Source organism: Vicia villosa, unplaced genomic scaffold (assembly GCF_029867415.1).
Source record: "Vicia villosa cultivar HV-30 ecotype Madison, WI unplaced genomic scaffold, Vvil1.0 ctg.000643F_1_1, whole genome shotgun sequence".
NCBI classification, from domain to species: Eukaryota; Viridiplantae; Streptophyta; class Magnoliopsida; order Fabales; family Fabaceae; genus Vicia; species Vicia villosa.
This window is the reverse complement of record NW_026705287.1, coordinates 190,915-211,678: the sequence shown is the minus strand read 5'-3', so window position 1 is coordinate 211,678 and position 20,764 is coordinate 190,915. Positions and strand designations below refer to the sequence as shown.

The following is a 20,764-nucleotide window of genomic DNA, read 5'->3' as shown; positions in this document are numbered from 1 at the left end:
AGTAATCCAATCTTATACACATTTGCTTAAATTCTTCTTGAAGATGAGGCTTGAGATTTAGTTTAGTTGAGTGTTATCATTAGAGGATGTTTGTAGTGATCATCAAAATTCTTCTTTTGATAAAAAAAAAAACTTCTTCGTCTACTTACATCTTTGATAGCTTGTTATGCTTGCATTTAATTGTCATCATAAAAAACATATTGATTATTAAAAACATGTTATTGAAAACTTTCTTGATTATTTAACTTGCAAAACATGATTTCAGCGAAATTTAGAACTTCTCAATTCTAGAGAACTTTAAACCTTCCCCACTAATAACATTTGATGGGAAAAACGAGTCCTAAGAAAACATCATCACCTTCGACACATATAGAGATTATAGACACGTCACACTCATTAAAATATATAAACTTAAACTTTTCTCCCAAACCTTAAAAGAGATTTCCTCATTAGTACAAAAATCTTCCCAAATCTCCCTAACATTTGTGGCAGATATTAATTTCATAATATGCGTAGAATGTTTTGTCATATTACTCTAATTTTTTTGGTATGATCTGGAAATTAGATTTCAAAGTGATAATTTATCTATTTATGAAAATAAATTTTTCATAAGCTGGCATTTTATTGGTTTTCTAAATCTAGTTTAAGAGAGTTATAAAATAAGAATAATTTTATACAAAGTATTATTTTTTATAAGTGTTCTCAATTTATTTTCTAAAATGCGGGAAATTTATCGAAAAAATCAATCTAACAGTAGATTTTGATAAAAAAAATAAAATAGACTAAAAAATTCTTTCGATCAAATATTTTAAAGGAAACTTGAGTATATAAAAAGATGGATTGAAAAACTATTTTTTTTCTTTTCCCTTACAAACTCTACAAATTTTTACTTGTCATTCTCACACATAAACTTGACATCCCCCTATTTTTATATTAATCAAAATATCTTTATTATTATTTATTTATCTAAAAATTACATTTGATAAAAAAATTTACTCACAAGAAACAGAAAAATTCGATACAAAACATTTCAAAATTGAGTGAAAAATTCGATACAAAACATTTCAAAAAATTTTATCGAATTTTTAAAAAATTAGTATGAATTTTGCCAGATTTTTTAAAAGATATGATATTTTCAAGCAAAATGATATAATTTTTTACCGATTTTTTTTAAAATTTGATACAATTATACCACATATTTTCTAAAATTTAGTATTTTTAAAGATTTTTATAGAATTTTTTAAAAATTCAGTGTATTTGTACCACATTTTTCCAAAAAAAAATGATATTTATGGAGAATTCGATATTGCTAACAATTTTTTTTTTTGAAAATTCGGGAAACATAAAAAGTATCAGATTTTTTAAAATTTCTATAAATGCATCAAATAATTTAAAGATTTTGTATTTTATCATACACTTTTAAAAAAAATGCATTTTTATCGAATATTTTACAAATATTCAATATTTCTTTAAATAAATTCAAAAAATACAATATTTTTTCAAATAACCTAAATTTTTTAATATTATATAAAAAAATCTGATAAAATAAGACACTTTTTAAAAAACCAAAAATGTAAAAAAAAAAAGTTTATAGGAAGTGCCGGGTTTAACTATGACAGATAAAAATCGCAAACTCTACATTTTGTTTGTTTATGGGCTTGCCCAATTTAAGAGAACATGATAAAGCTAGTATAAAAAGGAAAAACTTTCAGAATTTCTTTATTGCCCCTGAACTTCTTAATCACCCGCGGCGAAATTTTAAGAATGTTCCTATATTTCAGAAATATATCTTCGAAATTACTTTTTTTCGAAAAAAAGTTGATTTCAAAAGTGCACTTTCGAAAACACAAAAAAAATGGTGTTTTCGGAGATATATTTCCGAAAACACAAAAAAAAGTGTTTTCGGAGATGCATCTCCGAAATTAACTTTTTTTTTTTTGAGAGAGGGATGTCTTCGGAGATGCATATCCGAAATATTCTAATTTTTGGTCTTGGAATGTCATTTCCAAAAAATTCAATAATTATTAAAAAATTAAAATCAAGGTGAATCAATTCAATTAATAGTATAATTAATTGTATTAATTAAAATAAATTATTAAATATATATCATTATAATCAAGATATAATAATAATAATAATAATAATAATAATAATAATAATAATGATAACAATAATAATAATATTAACCTAATAAATATTTAAATTAACATTTTATTTTTATATAAAAATTAATAATAATAATAATAATAATAATAAAGATATTTATTTTCTATTTTTTTATGAGACATTAAATAAATTATTTTATAAAATAATTTTCAAAAACAATTTAATAGTTATAAAAAATCATTTTATACACAAATATAAATTAAAAACATTCTAACTTATATAAAACACTTTTAATTTTCAAAATTTCCTAAACAATTTTAAAGTTAAAAATTATTTTACTAACTTATATAAATTAAAAATATTCTAATTTCATAAGTAAAATTTGAATTATATAAAAATAAATATATAATTTATTTAGTCATTAAATAAAATTAAGATAAAATTTCTTTTAATTTTTTTAAACTAAATAAAAAATGATTTTTTTATCATAATTAATTATTAAAATAATTTTTAGATTTTAGATTTTTATTTATTATTTTGAAAAACTATGTAATTTGAAATTTATATTAAAAGATGAATAAAATAGTAAATAATTTTATTCTTATTTGATCTCTCTTATTTTAAAATTTTGTTGAATAATTATTAATGTATTTATTTTTTATATAATCATAATTATTGTGTATTAGTTATAGTTCTAGTAATTATTAATATAAAATTTATTTATTCATTTTATTTGAAATTACAATAGAAATATCAACCGAATAATTATCATTATTATTATTTATAACTTATAAATTATATCAATTTAATAATATATGAATTAATCAATATCTCAAAAAATTTAAATTTTGGGATATTTTCGAATATGCATATCCGAATTAATTACAATTTTTTTGGTGTTTCGGAGATGCATCTCCGAAATAACCAAAATTCTAATTTTTTCGGAGATGCACTTCCGAATCTAGAAAAATCTAGAAAAAAATTTACTTCGAAAATGCATTTCCGAAGTAGGGGTATTTAGGGGTTTTCGCTGGGGGTCACCCCCATAGGGGAACCAAAAATTTTTGCACCCAAATTATTTAGACAATTTCTTTACATACCTCATGTGGGAATAACACTGCTGAAAACTTCAAAATATCCCTACTTTGGAGATGCATCTCTGAAGTATTTTTTTTCTAGAATTTTCCAGAATTCGGAGATGCATCTTCGAAAGTACTTAAATTTCAAATTAAACGTTGGATGTTAACTATCAGGTGTTTTTTCGGAGATGCATCTCTGGGTGTGTGTCGATTTAATGAGATTTGGATTTTCAGAGACATTTTTTCCGCTTCATAGTCGTCCGCCTTTGAACGCGTCTAGCCGCATCATTTGAATCGGGTATCTAAGATCGCGCCACTCTGTGCAAGTTTTTTGAAACTAGGGTGTCCTATTCCGGCTACTTCTTGTCAGTGGACAACACATCATACAAAAGAGTGGCGGAGTTTGAAGAAATGATGAAGTAAGAGCGTGAGGAAAATAGAGAGCAGTCTAAGAAGTTACTGGTTTGTAACTAAGTGGTGAGGATTGGTTAGAAGCATTTTAGATTTTACCGGATATTTTTTATCTGTAGACCGGATGTGTCATTTTTTGTATGTATTGTCGTTTAGAATGTAAAATCAAACCGATTCAATACATATATAATATACTTATATTTAATGTTGTCTTTGTTTATGTTATACTCATTACATGTATTTGTATTGGTTTAATTTGTGGAATTTCTCAAAACAGACTACACACATCAAAAATTAATTTTCTGTTCTGTCTCTGCTAAATTCGAAAGTGCATTTCCGAAACATCCACTGAAAGAAAAATAAGGTTTGTTGGGTCATTATTACTCCAATAAGTCTATAAATAATACACCATACCTTTTCATCAACAAGAAGCCACAAACAACAATGACACAAACCTACCCCCACATAGCTTTTGTCTACTTCAATAGTGGTTACCCGATGCCGTTCCAATTTCGCTACTTGCGTGACACGCCATTCGCGGAATTGATAACGTCGCTTAACTCTCTCTTGCAATACCCGGAAAATCGGAAGGTCGTCAGGCTTGAGTACCGCTCGCCTTCGCTTAACGACAAGGGAGACGTCCAGTTCACCCTATTTGAAGTCGAGAACGACGAAGGATCCGATCGAGTTGGATGCGAAACTTCAAAAGATCGGGAGTCGACGTCATCAAATGTTGACTCATCCTCAACTACCCGTGTTTAACAATATGTAACTTTAATTTCATGTTGTGTAATCTTTGTAATTTTGATGCTTTATGATAAATCGAAGCGTTGTTCGTTTGTTTTATGTTTTCTGTATCAGACAATATTTCGGAAGTGCATCTCCGAAATATTTCAAGGGGAGTGAATTCGGAAGTGCATCTCCGAAGTCATATTTTTTCTAGAAAAAAAGTGTTTTTAGAAGTGCATCTCCGAAATCACCTTTTATTCAAAAAAATAAGGTGTTTTCTGAAGTGCACATTCAAAACCATCTTTTTTTTATAAAAACGTGACTTCGGAGATGCATTTTTGAAATATAAGGACATTTTAGAAATTTCTCCACGGATATCCAAAAAAGTTGGGGAGTCCAATAATCATTTTTTATAATACACCTCAATTTTTTTATATAAAATAATATTTCTATGATTCAAGGTAGAGCCCATGATCACAAATTAAATTTTATTGAAAGTAATATTAAGAAAGTATATTCTTCACTAAAAATTAGAAAATATTATTATCTTCGATCTTATAAATCTTATTTATAAGAAAAAATTTAGTTTTTAAATAGAGTGAAGACCCATTTTAGTCCCTCACAAATATTACACGAGTTAAATTAGTCCCTCACAAAAAAATTGACTCAACTTAATCCCTTACAAAATTTAACCGGATCATATTAGTCCTTCTGCTAATATTTTTTTTAAATCGGTTTTTTCCTACTTCTAAACCAGTTCTTTTCATACTTTTAAACCGTGACTGGACTGACACGTTGGATTTTTTTTTATTTTTTATTTTTTATTTTTTAAATACTAAATTAATTTTTATTTTTAATTTCATTTTTAAACAGTTATCAATGAATAATATCAAAAAAACCAAAATTATTTCTAATAAAGTAATTTTTAAACAAGTAAATTCAATGATTTCTTCTAATATTAACAAATTTTATACATAAATTTTTACCTATGAGGTCTCAAATCCAAGTCCCTTCAAGTTAAATAATTTTCACTTTACAACTAGATAAATCAATTTCTATCGTTAATAAAGTGACTATCATTTACAACTAGAAAAATCAATTTCTATTGTTAGTAAAGTGACTATTATTTACAACAAGACAGATCAATTTCTATTGTTAGTAAAGTGACTATCATTTACAGCTAGATAAATCAATTTTTATTGTTAATAAAGTGATTATCATTTACAACTAGACAAATCAATTTCTACGGTTAGTAAAATGACTATCAATAGCAACTAGACAAATCAATTTCTATTGTTAGTAAAGTGATTATCATTTATAAATAGACGGATCAATTTCTATTTTATTAAATTGACTGTCATTTAATCTGAAGAGACTTAGTGCTTGCTATCTAAGAATTGCTCCATGGATCTCATCGGAAATGTTTGATGCTTCTTGGGGCTTCTTTGGCAACCGTGAAGTCACCAGATGAATTGCCGATTGTATTTTTTATTTTAAATTTAGAATTGCTTAATATTAATCACATAGGTTTGAGTTCAACTCCTTATAAGAAACAATTTTGGCTTTTTTATGTTATTAATTTATAATTGTTTAAAAATGAATTTAAAAATAAAAATCAATTTAATATTAAAAAAATGAAAATAAATAAAATCCAACGTGGCAGTCCAGTCACGGTTTAAAACTAGGAAAAAACCGATTTTAAAAAAAATATTAACAGAAGAACTTATATGATCCGATTAAATTTTATAAGGGATTAAATTAGGTCTATTTTATTGTGAAGGACTAATTTGACTCGTGTAATATTTGTGAGGGACCAAAATGAGTCTTCACTCTTTTAAATATATTGAACAATATTTGGACAATATATTATCTAAATACATTAATCATTCAAATATATCTAAAAAGTAAATTGTTTCTTATAAATATAACCAAAGAGAATAATAAATTAAAAAAATGTAGTTGTAACCGTGGAGGTGTATAAATTATAATTTATTTGGTTTCAAATTCCATATTCCAAGACTAAGCATGGGGCTCGAAATCTTAGCCCATAGTATTTCGGCCCGTGGGCCCAAGCACTATCTCTTTTGACCAAATACTATACCCATTGACTTTGATAGGTTATTTATTTTTCTCTTATTCATTATATTCAATATTTTTAATATTTCTAAGTGTAACTAATAAATATATTTGTTCAAGATGAAGTATAAAAAAATTTATTCCAACTTTTTTTATTTAATTATGACTCTGGTGAATAGACAGTGAAATTGATTCTCTAAATTAATTATTTTTTAATCAAAAAATAAATTTCAAACAAAATTAGATCTAGGAGAAAAACTAATTTTATTCTAATATATTTAAGAAAATTTTCATCCTACAACCTTGTATATCTCACTACTGTACATAAAGTGCTCCCCTAATTATAAGATGAAAATTTCATGTGTAATCCATTTGGTGCTTGAACTCTAGGAAACTTCATTAGTTTATCTTCCCCTGTTTCTTCCCACCTACAATCAACATTAAAAAGATGTTAAATGAAGATTCAAATAAATATAAATCTTAACTTATCAATTCTGCAATTTATGATGTTCAATTTCTATTTTAAATTAAAAAATTAATCACCTGTATCTAGTTAGAAGATAGTGTAAGAAAGTTGAAATTTCTGTGATTCCTGCCTCTTTTCCTGGACAAAGTCTAGTACCACCTCCAAATAACAAGAAATAATTTTTTGATTCTAAACTTTTATCCTGCAAATTGAATTTAAATGATATCAATATATATAAGCCAAAAAAAATAATTATTTTTAGTAGTTAAATAAATAAATAAATAATTTTTTTTTGGTACTAACCATCCATCTCCATGGATTGAATGCTAATGGTTCTGGATACAAAAAAGGATCATAATTTATTTCTCTTGTATACACATATATTCTCCATCCTTTAGGAATCAAATATCCTGAAAAAAAAACATAAATTATTAGAACTTTTTTTAATTACAAAAATAATATGTTAAATTATTCATTCCTTTTTGTCTTTTTTTTTTCTTCCTCAAATTCTGTTTGACAGCTCTAAGGTTAGTATTTTAATTAATTCTAAAAGGAAAAAAGGAATTTGGGAAAAGACACATTCTTATCTGTAAAACTTGTTTTATAGTGAAGTTGTCTTAGTAGGGTTGTTGAATTGATGTTCAAAATGACAGGTATGCATATCCTAAGGGATACCCTTTTTTTGGTTCATTAATAATTATTTTATTATTCAAGTTACAATTTTAATTTATTTAAAGATTTATTTTTAATTTTTTTAAAAATAAAATATACCATTTAGTTCCATATCTTGAGAGGTTTTCCTTAGAACTCCATTAACTATTGTAGCCAATCGTGATGTCTCAAAAATCACCTGAAAAAATTAAATAAAAAAATTTTAAAAAATAATTAGAAATTATTAGAAGAAAATTTAAACTTAATTAAATAATTTGAAAATGTATATAGTCTTACCGCACGTGTAAACTTCATTGATTTGATATCATTGAAATCAATTGGTTCATTTGGTTTTTTCCTCTCTCTTATAGCCAAATGCTCTTTCTGCAAATATTCCATAAAAACCATAAGAAAAAATTTCTAATATTAATTTTATTTGAATATGATTATTAATATTTTTAATAAAATTGTTTTTAAGGAAATGATGATGAAATTTTGTACTCACTCTAATTTCTTCAAGAGCTTTGGGATGATCATGGAGGTACTTGACAGCCATCATTGATGTGGTTGAAACAGTTTCATAACCAGAATACATAAGTGTAATTACTAGGTCAATTATTTCTTCATCACTTAATTTGTACTTATTTTCTTCATTTTCCATTAAACAACCAAGAATGTCTTTGTGAGTTTCATTGGTTGCTCTTCTTTCCTTTAGTAACTGTCTCAAAATGTTAATTATGTTCTTCCTTGCCTGCAAAACATAGTGAAATATTCTTATATTAAAATCTACTCTAAAAAACCAAAATAATCACCACAGATTTATCATACTAAAAATGTGTCCGATGTACATGGGAGTGTCGGATACAGACATATGATCATTGTAAATGATGTTCTATACATCTGTGTATCATTTGTGGTCATGTACTATTTTTATTATTAACTGTGTTAAGTTATGTCTGGTGTTCGTGTGTTTGTGTTAGTGATTCATCGAAAAATTGAGAAATGATTAATGATCAAACCTGAAATCCGCGGTGGTAATTTGTTCCGGGAAGATTAATAGGTAAGGAAATGGTTCCTAAAACAAGTTTAAAAAACTCTGTCTTGAAAGAATCAGCAATTTTGGAGTTTGAGTCTATACTTGCAATCTGCTTCAAAGATGACATAAACACCATCTGTTCAAAAAAGTTGATGTTAGAAAGTTAAATCATTGTCAATTAGTTAATAAAAATTTGAAAAATATTTTAAAAACCGAACTAAACATAGAACCGAAAAGACAACACGTCAAGTCAATGAGACTTGAAAATCATGGTTCAACTGCTTTAACCGCCGGATCAGTCCAGTTGAACCATGATATTAGTTCATAATTCAAGCAGTTAAACCGTCCGGTCCAGTCCAGTTCGGTTTATAAAACAAAGAATAGGAACTGATGTAATGTTACAAACCAAACAAACCTCTTTAGTTTTCTCTTGAATGTTGATGATTTTGTCATCCCAATTACTCAATTGAAAGCTCATAAACTCATCAATTTTAGGCAAAATTTGATCTCTAATCATACTCGGACTAATGATAGAAAGAAGTGCTCCTCTCAAGTACTTGTGAGTTGAACCATGAACAGCTGCAATATTAGATTTTCCTAAGATATCCAACATAGATTGAGGATATCCAGGAACAAGACCCTTTGATTCATTCATTAATATGTATCTATTAACCTCTGTGTCCATTGAAACTATTGTAGGACAACCAAGTATATGTGATTTGAAAAAACTTCCAAACCTGCCACACAAAAAAAAAAAAGTAAAATTTTTTGAGGTAAAAGTACATGCAAAAAACAGTGCTTAAGTTTGACTAATTTAAGAAACATTATTAAAAACAAAAACATAAGAGAAAAAAAAAACACATGATATTGTTGTTGTTACCTTAATCTTTGATTTTTCATGAAATTTGGACCTTGTTTTAGAAACTCAGTTGTCTCTCCAAAAACTGGCCATCCCATTGTGCCAGGAGGTAAACCTTTCTTCCTATATCTTAATTCGTTCCATCGCAAAAGAGCAGAGCATAAACAGAGAATCAAGAAAACACCAAAAATTGCCATGAAAAAAACCATTGTTGCTCTCACTTACTAAGACTGAAGAAAAAAAAGACACGGTTTCTATGTTTTAGTTTCTTAAAGAGACTGCACATAAACTCATATATATATATAGGCCCTTGGAACTTTCTCACACAAGAAAATAAAATAATAATAATGTTCATTTATTAAAAGCCTTGTATATAGAAAAAATTATAAGCTAAAAAAAAAAGTTAAATTCATTCAAAATATTTTCCAAAAAAAAAATCTGATTATTATAATTAGTGTTAAATAATGGTAAACACTTTGTATGTAAAATGGTAAAAAGATTTGAAAGGGTGGTTGGTACTTTTAATGAAAGAAGTGAGCAAAAAAGAAAAGTGCAGTGTACAATAATTTATGTATAAGAAAATTCAGACCCTTATTTAGCCCTTCGAGATTTTAAGCTGAAAAAGTTTGTTTGGTTTTTTAGAGGGAAGAGAAAAATGGTTTGTGATTGATGATAGTGAAATGAGTAGATAGACACTGTAAAAATATTTACTCTTTCACTTTTTTTTTTTTTTTTTTGTATTTAGTTAAACATGACATCATTTATCTATATATGTATATTTATACTTTTCAACCTTTTATGAACATTAATACTTACTATTCTATAAAAGTATTATATTTTTAACTTTTTTTTTACTAAAACTTGAAATGTTATGTATATGGAATTATGATTACTTCATTGATAGATTATTAGTTTTTATAAACATCTGAAAATAATTAAAAAGTTATATCATTGGCCATTTTGTTTATTTGTTGTATGGATATATGGTTTAAATTTTTTACATTTTATACTTGTATTTTTCAGCCTTTAATTAAATATCATTATGTTAAAAAAATTAGTTTTTAAACTTATTATCCTAATTAAAATTTAAAATATTATTAATATGTATTTGTATGAATCAAATCACGAACCAACAACTTACACCTAACTAAACTACCACATATCAATTGATTTACCTCACTCAGACACAAAATTATATTATCAATTTTTTCTTTTTCTTTTACTTTTGGCGCGTCTCTTTGATTAGATATTTGAAAAGATGCATAAAAAAACTTCATATGGTCTGAAAAGGTTGATAAATACAAAATGGTTTGTGACTTGAAAGAAGGTGTGCAAACCTATCTTACTTGAAAGGAGGTATAGAGCTGAGATCCTTACTAATGTTGAATGAGGCATCTTATTTGAAATTTAGTTGGGATTGAAGTTAGAGAAAAACACAAGAAAGGGGAGTTTGAATTGGATTTTCTAAAAAAAAAACTTCTAGAAAAACTATTTACCAATAACAATGAGATGAATATGAAATGAAGAAAGATTGATACGTTTTGTTTTATACAAGTTCGCCTTAGAAAAGACTAATATTGTCTACCCGCCAAGATGATTTCACCTTAGAAAAGGACTTAATCCAGTAATCTTGAAATATTACAAACAACCTCTAAGAGTCTATAAGGACAACTTAGCCCTCTCAAGTATTCAGACTAACAACCTAGCCACTTGAGAAATACAAATCTCAAAAAATTTACAAATGAAAGTGTTTACAAAATTGTGCTTCTAAATAAGCAGATTGAAACAAAACTTAAGAACAAATGATAACACAACTAATGAGCAACAACTCTTGTGTTCTTGAGATTCTAAGAAATATTTTTCTCACAATGGAGTGTTTAGTACAATCTCTTTAATATTCTTTCTTTCTCTTTTCCCTTTGAAGATATGTATGCTGAGCTTGAAATAGTTTGAGTAGCTTGAGCAACTTCGTAGTGAATTAGCAGCATTCTTCAATGGAGAGTATCTCATATATATAGTTCCATGAAGATGACCTTCGAGAAGGATAAGTCGTAGATTTCCTTTCCAAATGATGTAACGGATCCAAAAAGATCGTGGGAGACAAATAGCACACCAAAATTGTATTCATACATACGTCCTCGCAGTAGTGGAAAAGATAGTGTATTGTTGTACTATTTAGTTTCTAGCGCAAGTTTCTAGTCATTTTTCTTTGGAGTGTACTTCTTATCTGAAGTAAAGAAAGAATGGAAGAGATCAAGTAACGTAGACGTCCTAAGAGAATTGAGTCTTCATAGTCAGAATGAAGTCTTTACAGGTGAACGCAACAACTTATCTGAATGACGCATCTTGATTTCTTAACTGGAAGCAAAATCTTATCTAGGCTTGAAATCTTGACTTCTAATATGGTAGTAGCTTATCTTTAGAAACACTTTGAAAATCCTTTTCCGACGAGCATTCAACATTCTTAAGAACTGCTTATGTCACTTCAAAAATAGATGAATAGTTTTTCTAATGCGTACCAGCGCTGATTCCGATGTTTTTTTAGACAACAATCCTTGATCAATCAAAATAGTATCTGCACACTTAAGAAACTATTAGAGCACAAAATTGTTGCGTATAAAATATATGTATTGTTATCATCAAAACTAAAGATTGAATGCAGAACCAAATATTGTTCTAACAATCCCCCCTTTTTTATGATGACAAAACCATGTATTTTGATGAATAATTTTACAAGGTAATATCATAAAACAATTAGAGTAAGATAGAGAAAACTCTCCTTGAGTTGTACAATCTCCCCTAAGTCAAATAAGGGATACAGTAGCCCTGGTCAAACTTATCAGAGTTGGATTTCATCATAAACATTCAATGATCAGAGCTTCAAATATCTGAGCGCATTAAAACTTCATATATCAGAGTGCATAAAGCTTCATGTATCACAACGTGTGAGATCTTTCATAATAAGGCGCTTTGTTTCTCATTGCTACTAAGAACTTTAGTGAAACAAATCATGTAACATCAGAGCACGTTTATCAAATCTTATTAGATTTCTGAACATCAGAGTTACTTCAGATAATACTTCTTAAATTTTTCTGAATGACCATCAGAAGTTTTTTCATCTTTATCAGGATTCAGTTTATTCATTTTGAATCATGAACCTTGAATTTTAATCTCATTTCGCAATAATATTAAAAATGTAAGCAGTGAGATTTTAAGATATATATATATATATATATATATATATATATATATATATATATATATATGAATCAAAATCATCATTATTATTCTCCTTTTTTTTGTCATAATAAAAAATTTAAGATATTTTAATTGATTAAACACATAATCAGAAAGACGGTGAGAGAAAAACAAAGAAACTAGCTTTCATTGATAAAAGGAAGCAGACGAAGTACAACAAATTCCAAAAAAAAATACAAGGACAAGAGCAATCCCTAAGGAAGAAAAGAAAAGACTTGACACAGAAGAGATTCAACAAGATATGCAAGCATAAAGCTTCTAATGTTACTAATACACCCTTCCTTCGAAACCCACAAAGGTTAACCACTCTTCATCATCATCTGAATATGAAACTTGAAGGGACTTTTCTTCAAGGACTTCATATTTGAAACAAAAGCTCTTCCTATTATTGAAATGCCAGTGGATGTTCCACCTTTGGACTAATTTGTTACTTGATCAATACCTTTAACATCCTTGGCTTCCAGTAGACTCCATTTAATCGATTAGGAACAACAATATTTAAGAATTTTCCATTGCAAGTATATGTTTCAACACTTAATTCTCCAATTATTCGTTGGGGAGTTGTTCAACATTCAATTTTTCTCCGTTTTGAATCATCTAATAGATTAATTTTTACTTTTCCCGTTTTTATTTTTATTGTCTTTGGGCCTTTTGGGCTGCTTCCTTAACACTTCCACTTCATGATTTTGACACCCCTAAGCTTGAAACACTTGAGCAAACTTATTTTAAGGGTTAAAAATAAGTAATATTTAAAAATGCATAATAAAAGAATATTTATTCAAATCATAAAAAGAGTTAAAAATAATTATTTTAAGGGGTTAATCATATTAACTGATTATTTCAAACTTAAAATAATTTTACCTGCATCAAGAAAAATTCTTGTTAAAACTTTCTTAGATAAGACACTTCAAAAATGTATCCTTCTTCAATCTTCATGCATCATTGGATGCGAGAGTTAGTTAAAAATAGCTATATAAGTCCATTTATTTACTTTATCGATCATCACATATCATAAATTGAGAAATTTATCAAATAATGTTGATTTAATCATAACATATGTCATTATCGTTCATTTGCCAGGATCAAAGACTTTAAAATGTATATTTTTTCTTTTATATAGATTCTTCAAATTATCTTAAGAGCTCTAAACTGCAAAGCATTGCTTGCAAAACAAGTAAGTTTACTATTTTGATTTTTCTTTCTATCTTCCATCTTCCTTGTAAGGTGCCTTTGAGCACGTGTTATCTTCTTCGTTGGAAGACGATTCTTTATATTTCTCCCCAAGGTTGAAATCTTTCCTCTTCTTTGTTCGACTGTTGAAGAACTTCTTCATCTTCTTTGTTGTTCTTTGAACATGAGGATTCCTTGATAGAGCTGGAACATGGTATGATTTTCCAGTTTAATCTTTTGACTGCTTCAACTTCTATGTTCCTTCTCTCTTGGTTTTCCTAAAATTCATGAAGGTTTCTATCTATAGATTTAGGAGTTTGAAATATTTTCCAATTCTAAATTCTTTAGATTAATGTTAGCTACAATAATCTAAATATTTTAAGAAAAGAATATCTTCGCCTCATGTGTTCATATCCTTTGGATTGATACTTGGACAGACTCCATATATATTCTTCAAAGTATCTTATGTTTCCTTGGAAACAATGATAAACATAAAAAAGATTATAAATTTTAAATTTGAAATCTGTATCTATTTTTCTTGTCTTCTTCGGTCCATAGACAAAATAAGGTTTTTCCACTTATTCATTATTAACTTGATGAATAAGGTAAAACAGGCCATTGAATAACTTTCTAGCGAAAAAGTTTTTATTTTGAAGAAAACCCATGTATATAAAAGAAATAATAAATTTTAAAAAGGTGGTGTTGAATTTTGAAAAAGAATATTGTGTTAGAAGTCATCTTCCTCGTGAGATGGTTAGTTCTTAAATAAGAGTTAGACTCTGATGCCACTTGTTTAGCTTGAGACTTCACACACAAGAAAGGGGTGAATTGTGGTTTGGAAAACATAGTTTTGAAAACTTTTCGACATTAAAATCAGAGTTTGCAAATATTTTTCTTTTTCTAAGCAGCGGAATATAAAAATAAAGTGCGAAAAGTAAAAGAGTAATGAGAAGAATAAAAACACCAAGACTTATAGAGGTTCGGTCAAAAAAATACATACTTCTCTCCTTAAAAATTGATCTTGATATTTTCCATTATATAACTGAGAGCTTTTATTAGGTGAAACTCACAAACTCCCATATACAAGGAAATTGTGGTTATCCTATAACCATGATAATACAAGACATAAGATATGATCGTTTGTGTCTTGTCCATAGAAATTGTTGAGACTGAAGTGGCCAAGATTACTTCCCCATTGTAGATTGAAGTGGTGAAGTGGTTAATCTTCTCTCCACGAAATATCTGAGCTCAATTTGGTTAAACATGATAACCAATAACCTTTTGAGATTTTAACAGGCTGATATTCTAACCTATAGTTTTAAACGGGCTAACCATGAACCTAATGGTAAGTTCATCAATATTGATAATCTTCAACCTTAAAATAAAAAAGACTTACTCAGAGCCTTAAGGGAAGTTCATCAATATTAACGGTCTTTAACCTAAATAAACACAGGGACTGATCACACAGTCCCCAACCAAAGCTTTTAACAGATTTAGCTTCTAACCATATATTTTTATCCCTTAATGGGATGTGTTCATCAAAGATGCATAAACAACATTCTTGGAGAACTTATACAATGTTATCCATCATGAATTCCATAGACACCTCACTCACAAAATATCTTTTCTCAAAAAAGCATTTGGCTATAAGAACTAGTGAGAGAAAGTGAAAATGAAAACTTAGAGAGAGAGAGAGAGAGAGATAGAGATAGAGAGAGATATAATGTTAATACACAACTCGTTTTCTCGATGAAATGTAATGAGGAATAAACCTCTATTTATAGGCTTGAAATTCCCAAAAATAGGAAACTTCATTAAAGCAAAAATGACCGTTGTTAATCGATTGAGCCAATCAATTAGTTCATTTAAAAATAACGGTTATGAGTTCAAAAATAGGAAAGAATTGATATATAGCTGTTGCATAGGATCTAAGCGCGTTCAAATTTCCTCGTTCCTCACGGAAGTGATAATCTAATCGGTTAACACTTAGTTCTAATCAATTAGATTCAATTAAAAATTAATTCTGTGGCTTTTTTAATGCTCACATCCTTTTCTAAGCAACTTCTACACACTTCTTCAAAGATTTTTCTTTTTCAAAAACATTTTATAAAGGGTTTGTGTGTGTCTGTCTGCACGCTTAAAGATATCTACTTCTACAAAGAAAGAAGTATTGGTTTACAAAAGTTTCACTCACTTTCTAAATTAGGAGATTAACTCCTCTGAGATTTGTGTGATGAATTCTCTTGTGTTGACACTTTCTTTGAGATTTCCTTTGAGGATTTTGATATAATATATTTGTTTTCCTTTGTCTAAAACTGTGTTTTATGTTTGAAGCTATATCTATGTCTAAAACTTTGTCAATTCTTATCAAACCCATGACTTGCATCTTTAACCGCTTTAAGTACATTGGTTGAATTTCTTTATGATTGCATCTTTATCATGTTGAGTATTTGTTTTATTTTTTACAATTGTCATCAAGTTGTATCTTTATCATAATGAGTATCTATTAAGTTATTCACAATTGTCATCATTAAAACAAAAGCATATTACCTGCCAACAAGGTTCCATAACTTTTTTTCATGAGAATTTGTTTCACTCTACTTGCTCATTTGACTCAAATCATGAAATACTTTTGACTCAAATCTAACTAACTTTTTCCATCCATTTTGTGCTTAATCTCAAGCACATATAAAATCACTTTGTCATCATTTTTCTTAATATAACCTTTACAAATTACATAACTTTTAAACAATTTATAGTGCGTGTTTTGTGAAATAACGCCCTCTCTTTTTGAAAGTTCAAAAACTCCTGCAAACAAGTTTCTTTCTTCCTAAACCTATAGTTTTTATTTTATATCTTGATAATGAGATATTTATAATTGATTGAGGGTGACGCCATCTTGAAACTAATCGTTCTTGAAGATTTGGTTGAGATTTTATGGTAGTTTGCAAGATTAAGGTTATTGTCATTGGTGCTGATAAATTCCAGTGAAAAGAAGGAGGTTATTCTCTCCAGATCACCTTGGAAGTGACTGTGAGGAAGGCTATGGACAAGGTGGATTTCTTTTAAAATCTATAGATAGTTCATCGCTCAAGAAATCAGTGGGATCAATGGGTGATTGCCACACACAAAGACTGCAAGCAGATTGGTGATACTAGAAGATGCAAGAAGAGCAAATTAAGTAAAGATTACACACATGAGAAATATTGTGGATTAGTGATTATGTGAACTTTTGCAATATTTGTTGAAATGCAAAGGAGCTTCAATGGAAAACCAATGAAGATTAGAATATTGCATTTAATTTTCGTAGGATATTAAATGCTTAGGTTTTCAATTCTTAGCGTAGTTTATCAAATATTTAATTGGTAGCGACTTATTACGCAAGGTTAGGTTTTGTTAGAATTGGTGACTAATAGAGCTTTAGTGGTAATTAAATTCTAGGAAACTAGTGCTATTAGAATCCAATCATAATTGAAACATTGTATAGGACACATCTCGTGTAATATACAGTCGTTCAATTATTCATTATTGAACAATCTGTGAGTTTTGTGAATTAATTATTTGTCAACGTGATCAAAATTCCAATAAAATTATAATCCTCATATTTTTGTTTTAAACTTTTTCGTTCGCATTTTGAAAAACCTCTGATATTCTATTTTTGGAAAATCAGCCAAATTTTTTTTAAGGGTCGATTCACCCCTCTAGACTATTTTCCTACTCCATATTCTCACCCAACATATGTTGCCTCCATTGACACTCAGATAGCCATCATTGAAGATTTATTGAAGTGCAAGCTCTTATCTAGCACCTTCCGAGACATAACTCTGAGGTGGTATATGGGCCTCCCCTGACTCTCTGTCACCAGCTACCAAAATTTGGTGAAGAAGCTAGTCCACCAATTCACCACAAGCAGTCATAGGAAGATAACCATAACCACCACCATATTCAACATTCTCCAAGGCCCCTCAAAATTCTTGAAGGAGTATCTCACACGCTTCAATGTAGCAACAGTTAAGGTAATCCATCAAAACTAGGAAATTTTCATAGGAGCATTCCATAATGGGCTCATGATGAGATACTTCAATGAATCCCTTGCCAAGGGCTATAGATGTCCTTCGCTGAAGTAGTAATGCAAGCATATTGTTACATCAAGTGCGGGGGAAATAATGCTGAAAAGAAGGCTCGAGATGTAGAAAAATGTATTTCCCATACTAATAATTTGTGAAGGGGTTAATACGCATTGCTTGTCAGAGACCAGACAACATTCAGGCGAAGTGAAAAGTCTAATATTTCTGCCACTTAGAATACATTATAAATTAAGTAATTTAGCCATTTATCACCTCTTTCCATCTTAACATTTTGTTTTACCTCAAACAAAAGTTCTATAGAAAAAAAACAATAATTCAAACATGCATGGTCGAAACATCATTAATGCATAATAAATACTATTTAAAGTTTTTAAACAATCAAACACTTTAAATTTTCAATGTTCTTTCAAACTTGCACGATTCATGAATAAAATAAAATTTCAAAAAACTAACTTTATGACATCAATGAATCAAAGCATTATTATGAAACATTTTTTAAGAAGGAGAATGTTAGATTAACTAATCTAATAAATTATAGATAGAAACCATCAATTATTTAAACATTATTATTAAAAATAAAATATGATAATTTTTTTTTTTTTAAGAATAGGCACATGCAAAGCACCCCATTGGACCTAAAAGAAAAGGGGTGGTCCTTCACATGTTTGTGAATAAGATCTCTGGTCATGGAATTGCTCATATATAATGTCACTACATGACAATATTTCTTAGGTTACCATGTGAGTATGTGCAGAGAGAAGGGAAAAAAGAATTTGGTTCTCTTTTCTAAGTTCTAAATATACTAAACTGCAAATTTTGAAAATTTAAGACTGAACCTTGTGGCAGTTTCAAACTGTTGGAATAATATTGTATATTTCCTAGAAATCCATTCAACTGTACTCTTGACTTTTTCTACTGTTCAGTCTTACAACATGGGTGAGTTATTTGAAATATAGTTAAATATGATGTTGTCCATGCAAAAATTTATTTATAAACAATAGTATAAGATTCATATGCATATGCAACAAAAATAACCCTTTATTTTTAATGTATATAAATAAAAATCACATCAATTTTTTAAAGAAATGTAGGGACACTTTGATAGTGGTACCGGTGGCCAATTACATTTATTTAATTAATCTATGTTTAGAAATCTCAAAAGTAATTTTTACGGTTTTTATATATAAAATAAGATCTCCATCATTACAAACATACAAAAGTAAACTTATTATTTTAAAAAAATAATATTATGATAATTATCTTTAAAATAGTTATTATAACAAATTAGATATCTTCTGATTTTTGATTATTTTTAATTTGAAAAAAGTAAATAAAAAATAACAAGCATGAGGATATGCATGAGCCAAAACGAATAATAGTCCCAAAGAAGCCAGTAAAGAGAATGTACATAATGATAGCTCGTCAGAGGAAGAAGATAGCGCGTGGGGGAAGATGAAGGTGATGAGAAAGGTGATGATGGGACAAATAGTATGAGTAACAGTTTTCAGGTCACTTCACAGTAAACACGGAGGCGAAAGTGGTATCCAAGTTTCGAAGCAAGCAACGGAAGGAAAAGAACAATAAAGTTCAGGTGGCGTACTCTAAAATCTCTGAGGAGATAGAAGAAAATGTGAGTTTCAATAAAGGTGTATAAAAAAAAGTTGGTACTCATAAGGAATGGGTGAAGTCAACATTTAATTTGGATGTAAACGTAATTGAAAAAGGGCAAATGTCAACGGAGTTGGTGTGTGCTGAAAGAGAGGATCGGGTAGGGGAGGTACCAAATCATAACCTGATAATTGTGGGCTTGGTATCAGGGCATCGGATCCAATAACTTATTCACAATATGGTTTGAGAGGCCCATTATCTAGTATTCGACCTAGTAAGAAAAAATCTCTTATGGAGATTTATGAAAGTCTGAAGATCCCTTATGCCCCTTCTTATTACTCAGTCCTAATTCACTCAAATATTAACCCTAGAATGATACTGCATCTGGAATCCTCACCTATACCTAAGACGATGGTGGAGCCTTCAGAAGATTGTTCATCTAGATTTATTGGGGGTTCGATTATATGCTATGAATCAATTAATGATTCAGATGTTAAACAAGGCAACTCCAGAATTTGGAAGTCAATTGAAAGTGCCACAACAAAAGTGTGGAATTCGATCAAGGATATAGGTATGGAAGGTGATGAAGAAGATGAAGTTTTTAAAGGTATCATTCGAAAATGGAAGATAGGGAGAACAAAAACAATGAGGCATTGAAGGAGATTATCACTAGGGTCCCATGAATATAGGGACGTTCAATATCAGAGGAAGCGAAAAATTCCTTTAAAAGAAAAAGAGTAAGTCAAATATTATTAAAGGGAAGGGCTGATATAGTGTTCATTCAAGAAACAAAGGTTAAGCAGATGGAGGATCATATAGTGACGAGTATGTGGGGATCGAGGGAGTGCGAGTGGTCGGCAAAAGAGTCTGATGGACAGTCAGGAGGAATTCTACCAATTGGGAGGAGTAATTCGATTTTACTTGTTTACAACTTCAAGGGTAAAGGATTCTTAGGGATCAATGTGCTATATAGAAGTATGAATTGTTATTTAATTTTTATTCTCTTTATAAGTTAGTAGGTAAAAGATTACTGTGGTTGGATCTTGTGGCTTGGAAGAATAAATCAGATTTAGGGGAGTGGGTGGTGGGAGGAGATTTTAATTCTATCAAAAGTAGGGAGGAGAGGAGAGAGAAGAAGAATAGTAATAGACAGATTGAGATGGGGGAATTTGGTAGTTTTATAGAATTAATGGAATTGGTAGATGTACCAGCGGTGGGAAATATATT

The 20,764-nt window shown here is 28.9% G+C and overlaps 1 protein-coding gene across 1 annotated transcript; it reads right to left on the bottom strand.

Annotated features, from left to right (window-relative positions):
* Window positions 1-6,637: 6,637 nt before the first annotated feature.
* Window positions 6,638-9,693, bottom strand: LOC131630104 (cytochrome P450 85A-like). The gene is made up of 9 exons (XM_058900901.1): window positions 9,435-9,693; window positions 8,970-9,291; window positions 8,538-8,690; window positions 8,024-8,269; window positions 7,816-7,902; window positions 7,639-7,717; window positions 7,171-7,277; window positions 6,945-7,069; window positions 6,638-6,829 (listed from the first exon to the last, which is right to left on the bottom strand). Exons 1-9 carry the CDS (start codon window positions 9,620-9,622, stop codon window positions 6,739-6,741), a joined length of 1,398 nt encoding a protein of 465 aa, XP_058756884.1. The 5' UTR covers window positions 9,623-9,693; the 3' UTR covers window positions 6,638-6,738.
* Between the last annotated feature and the right edge of the window lie 11,071 nt (window positions 9,694-20,764).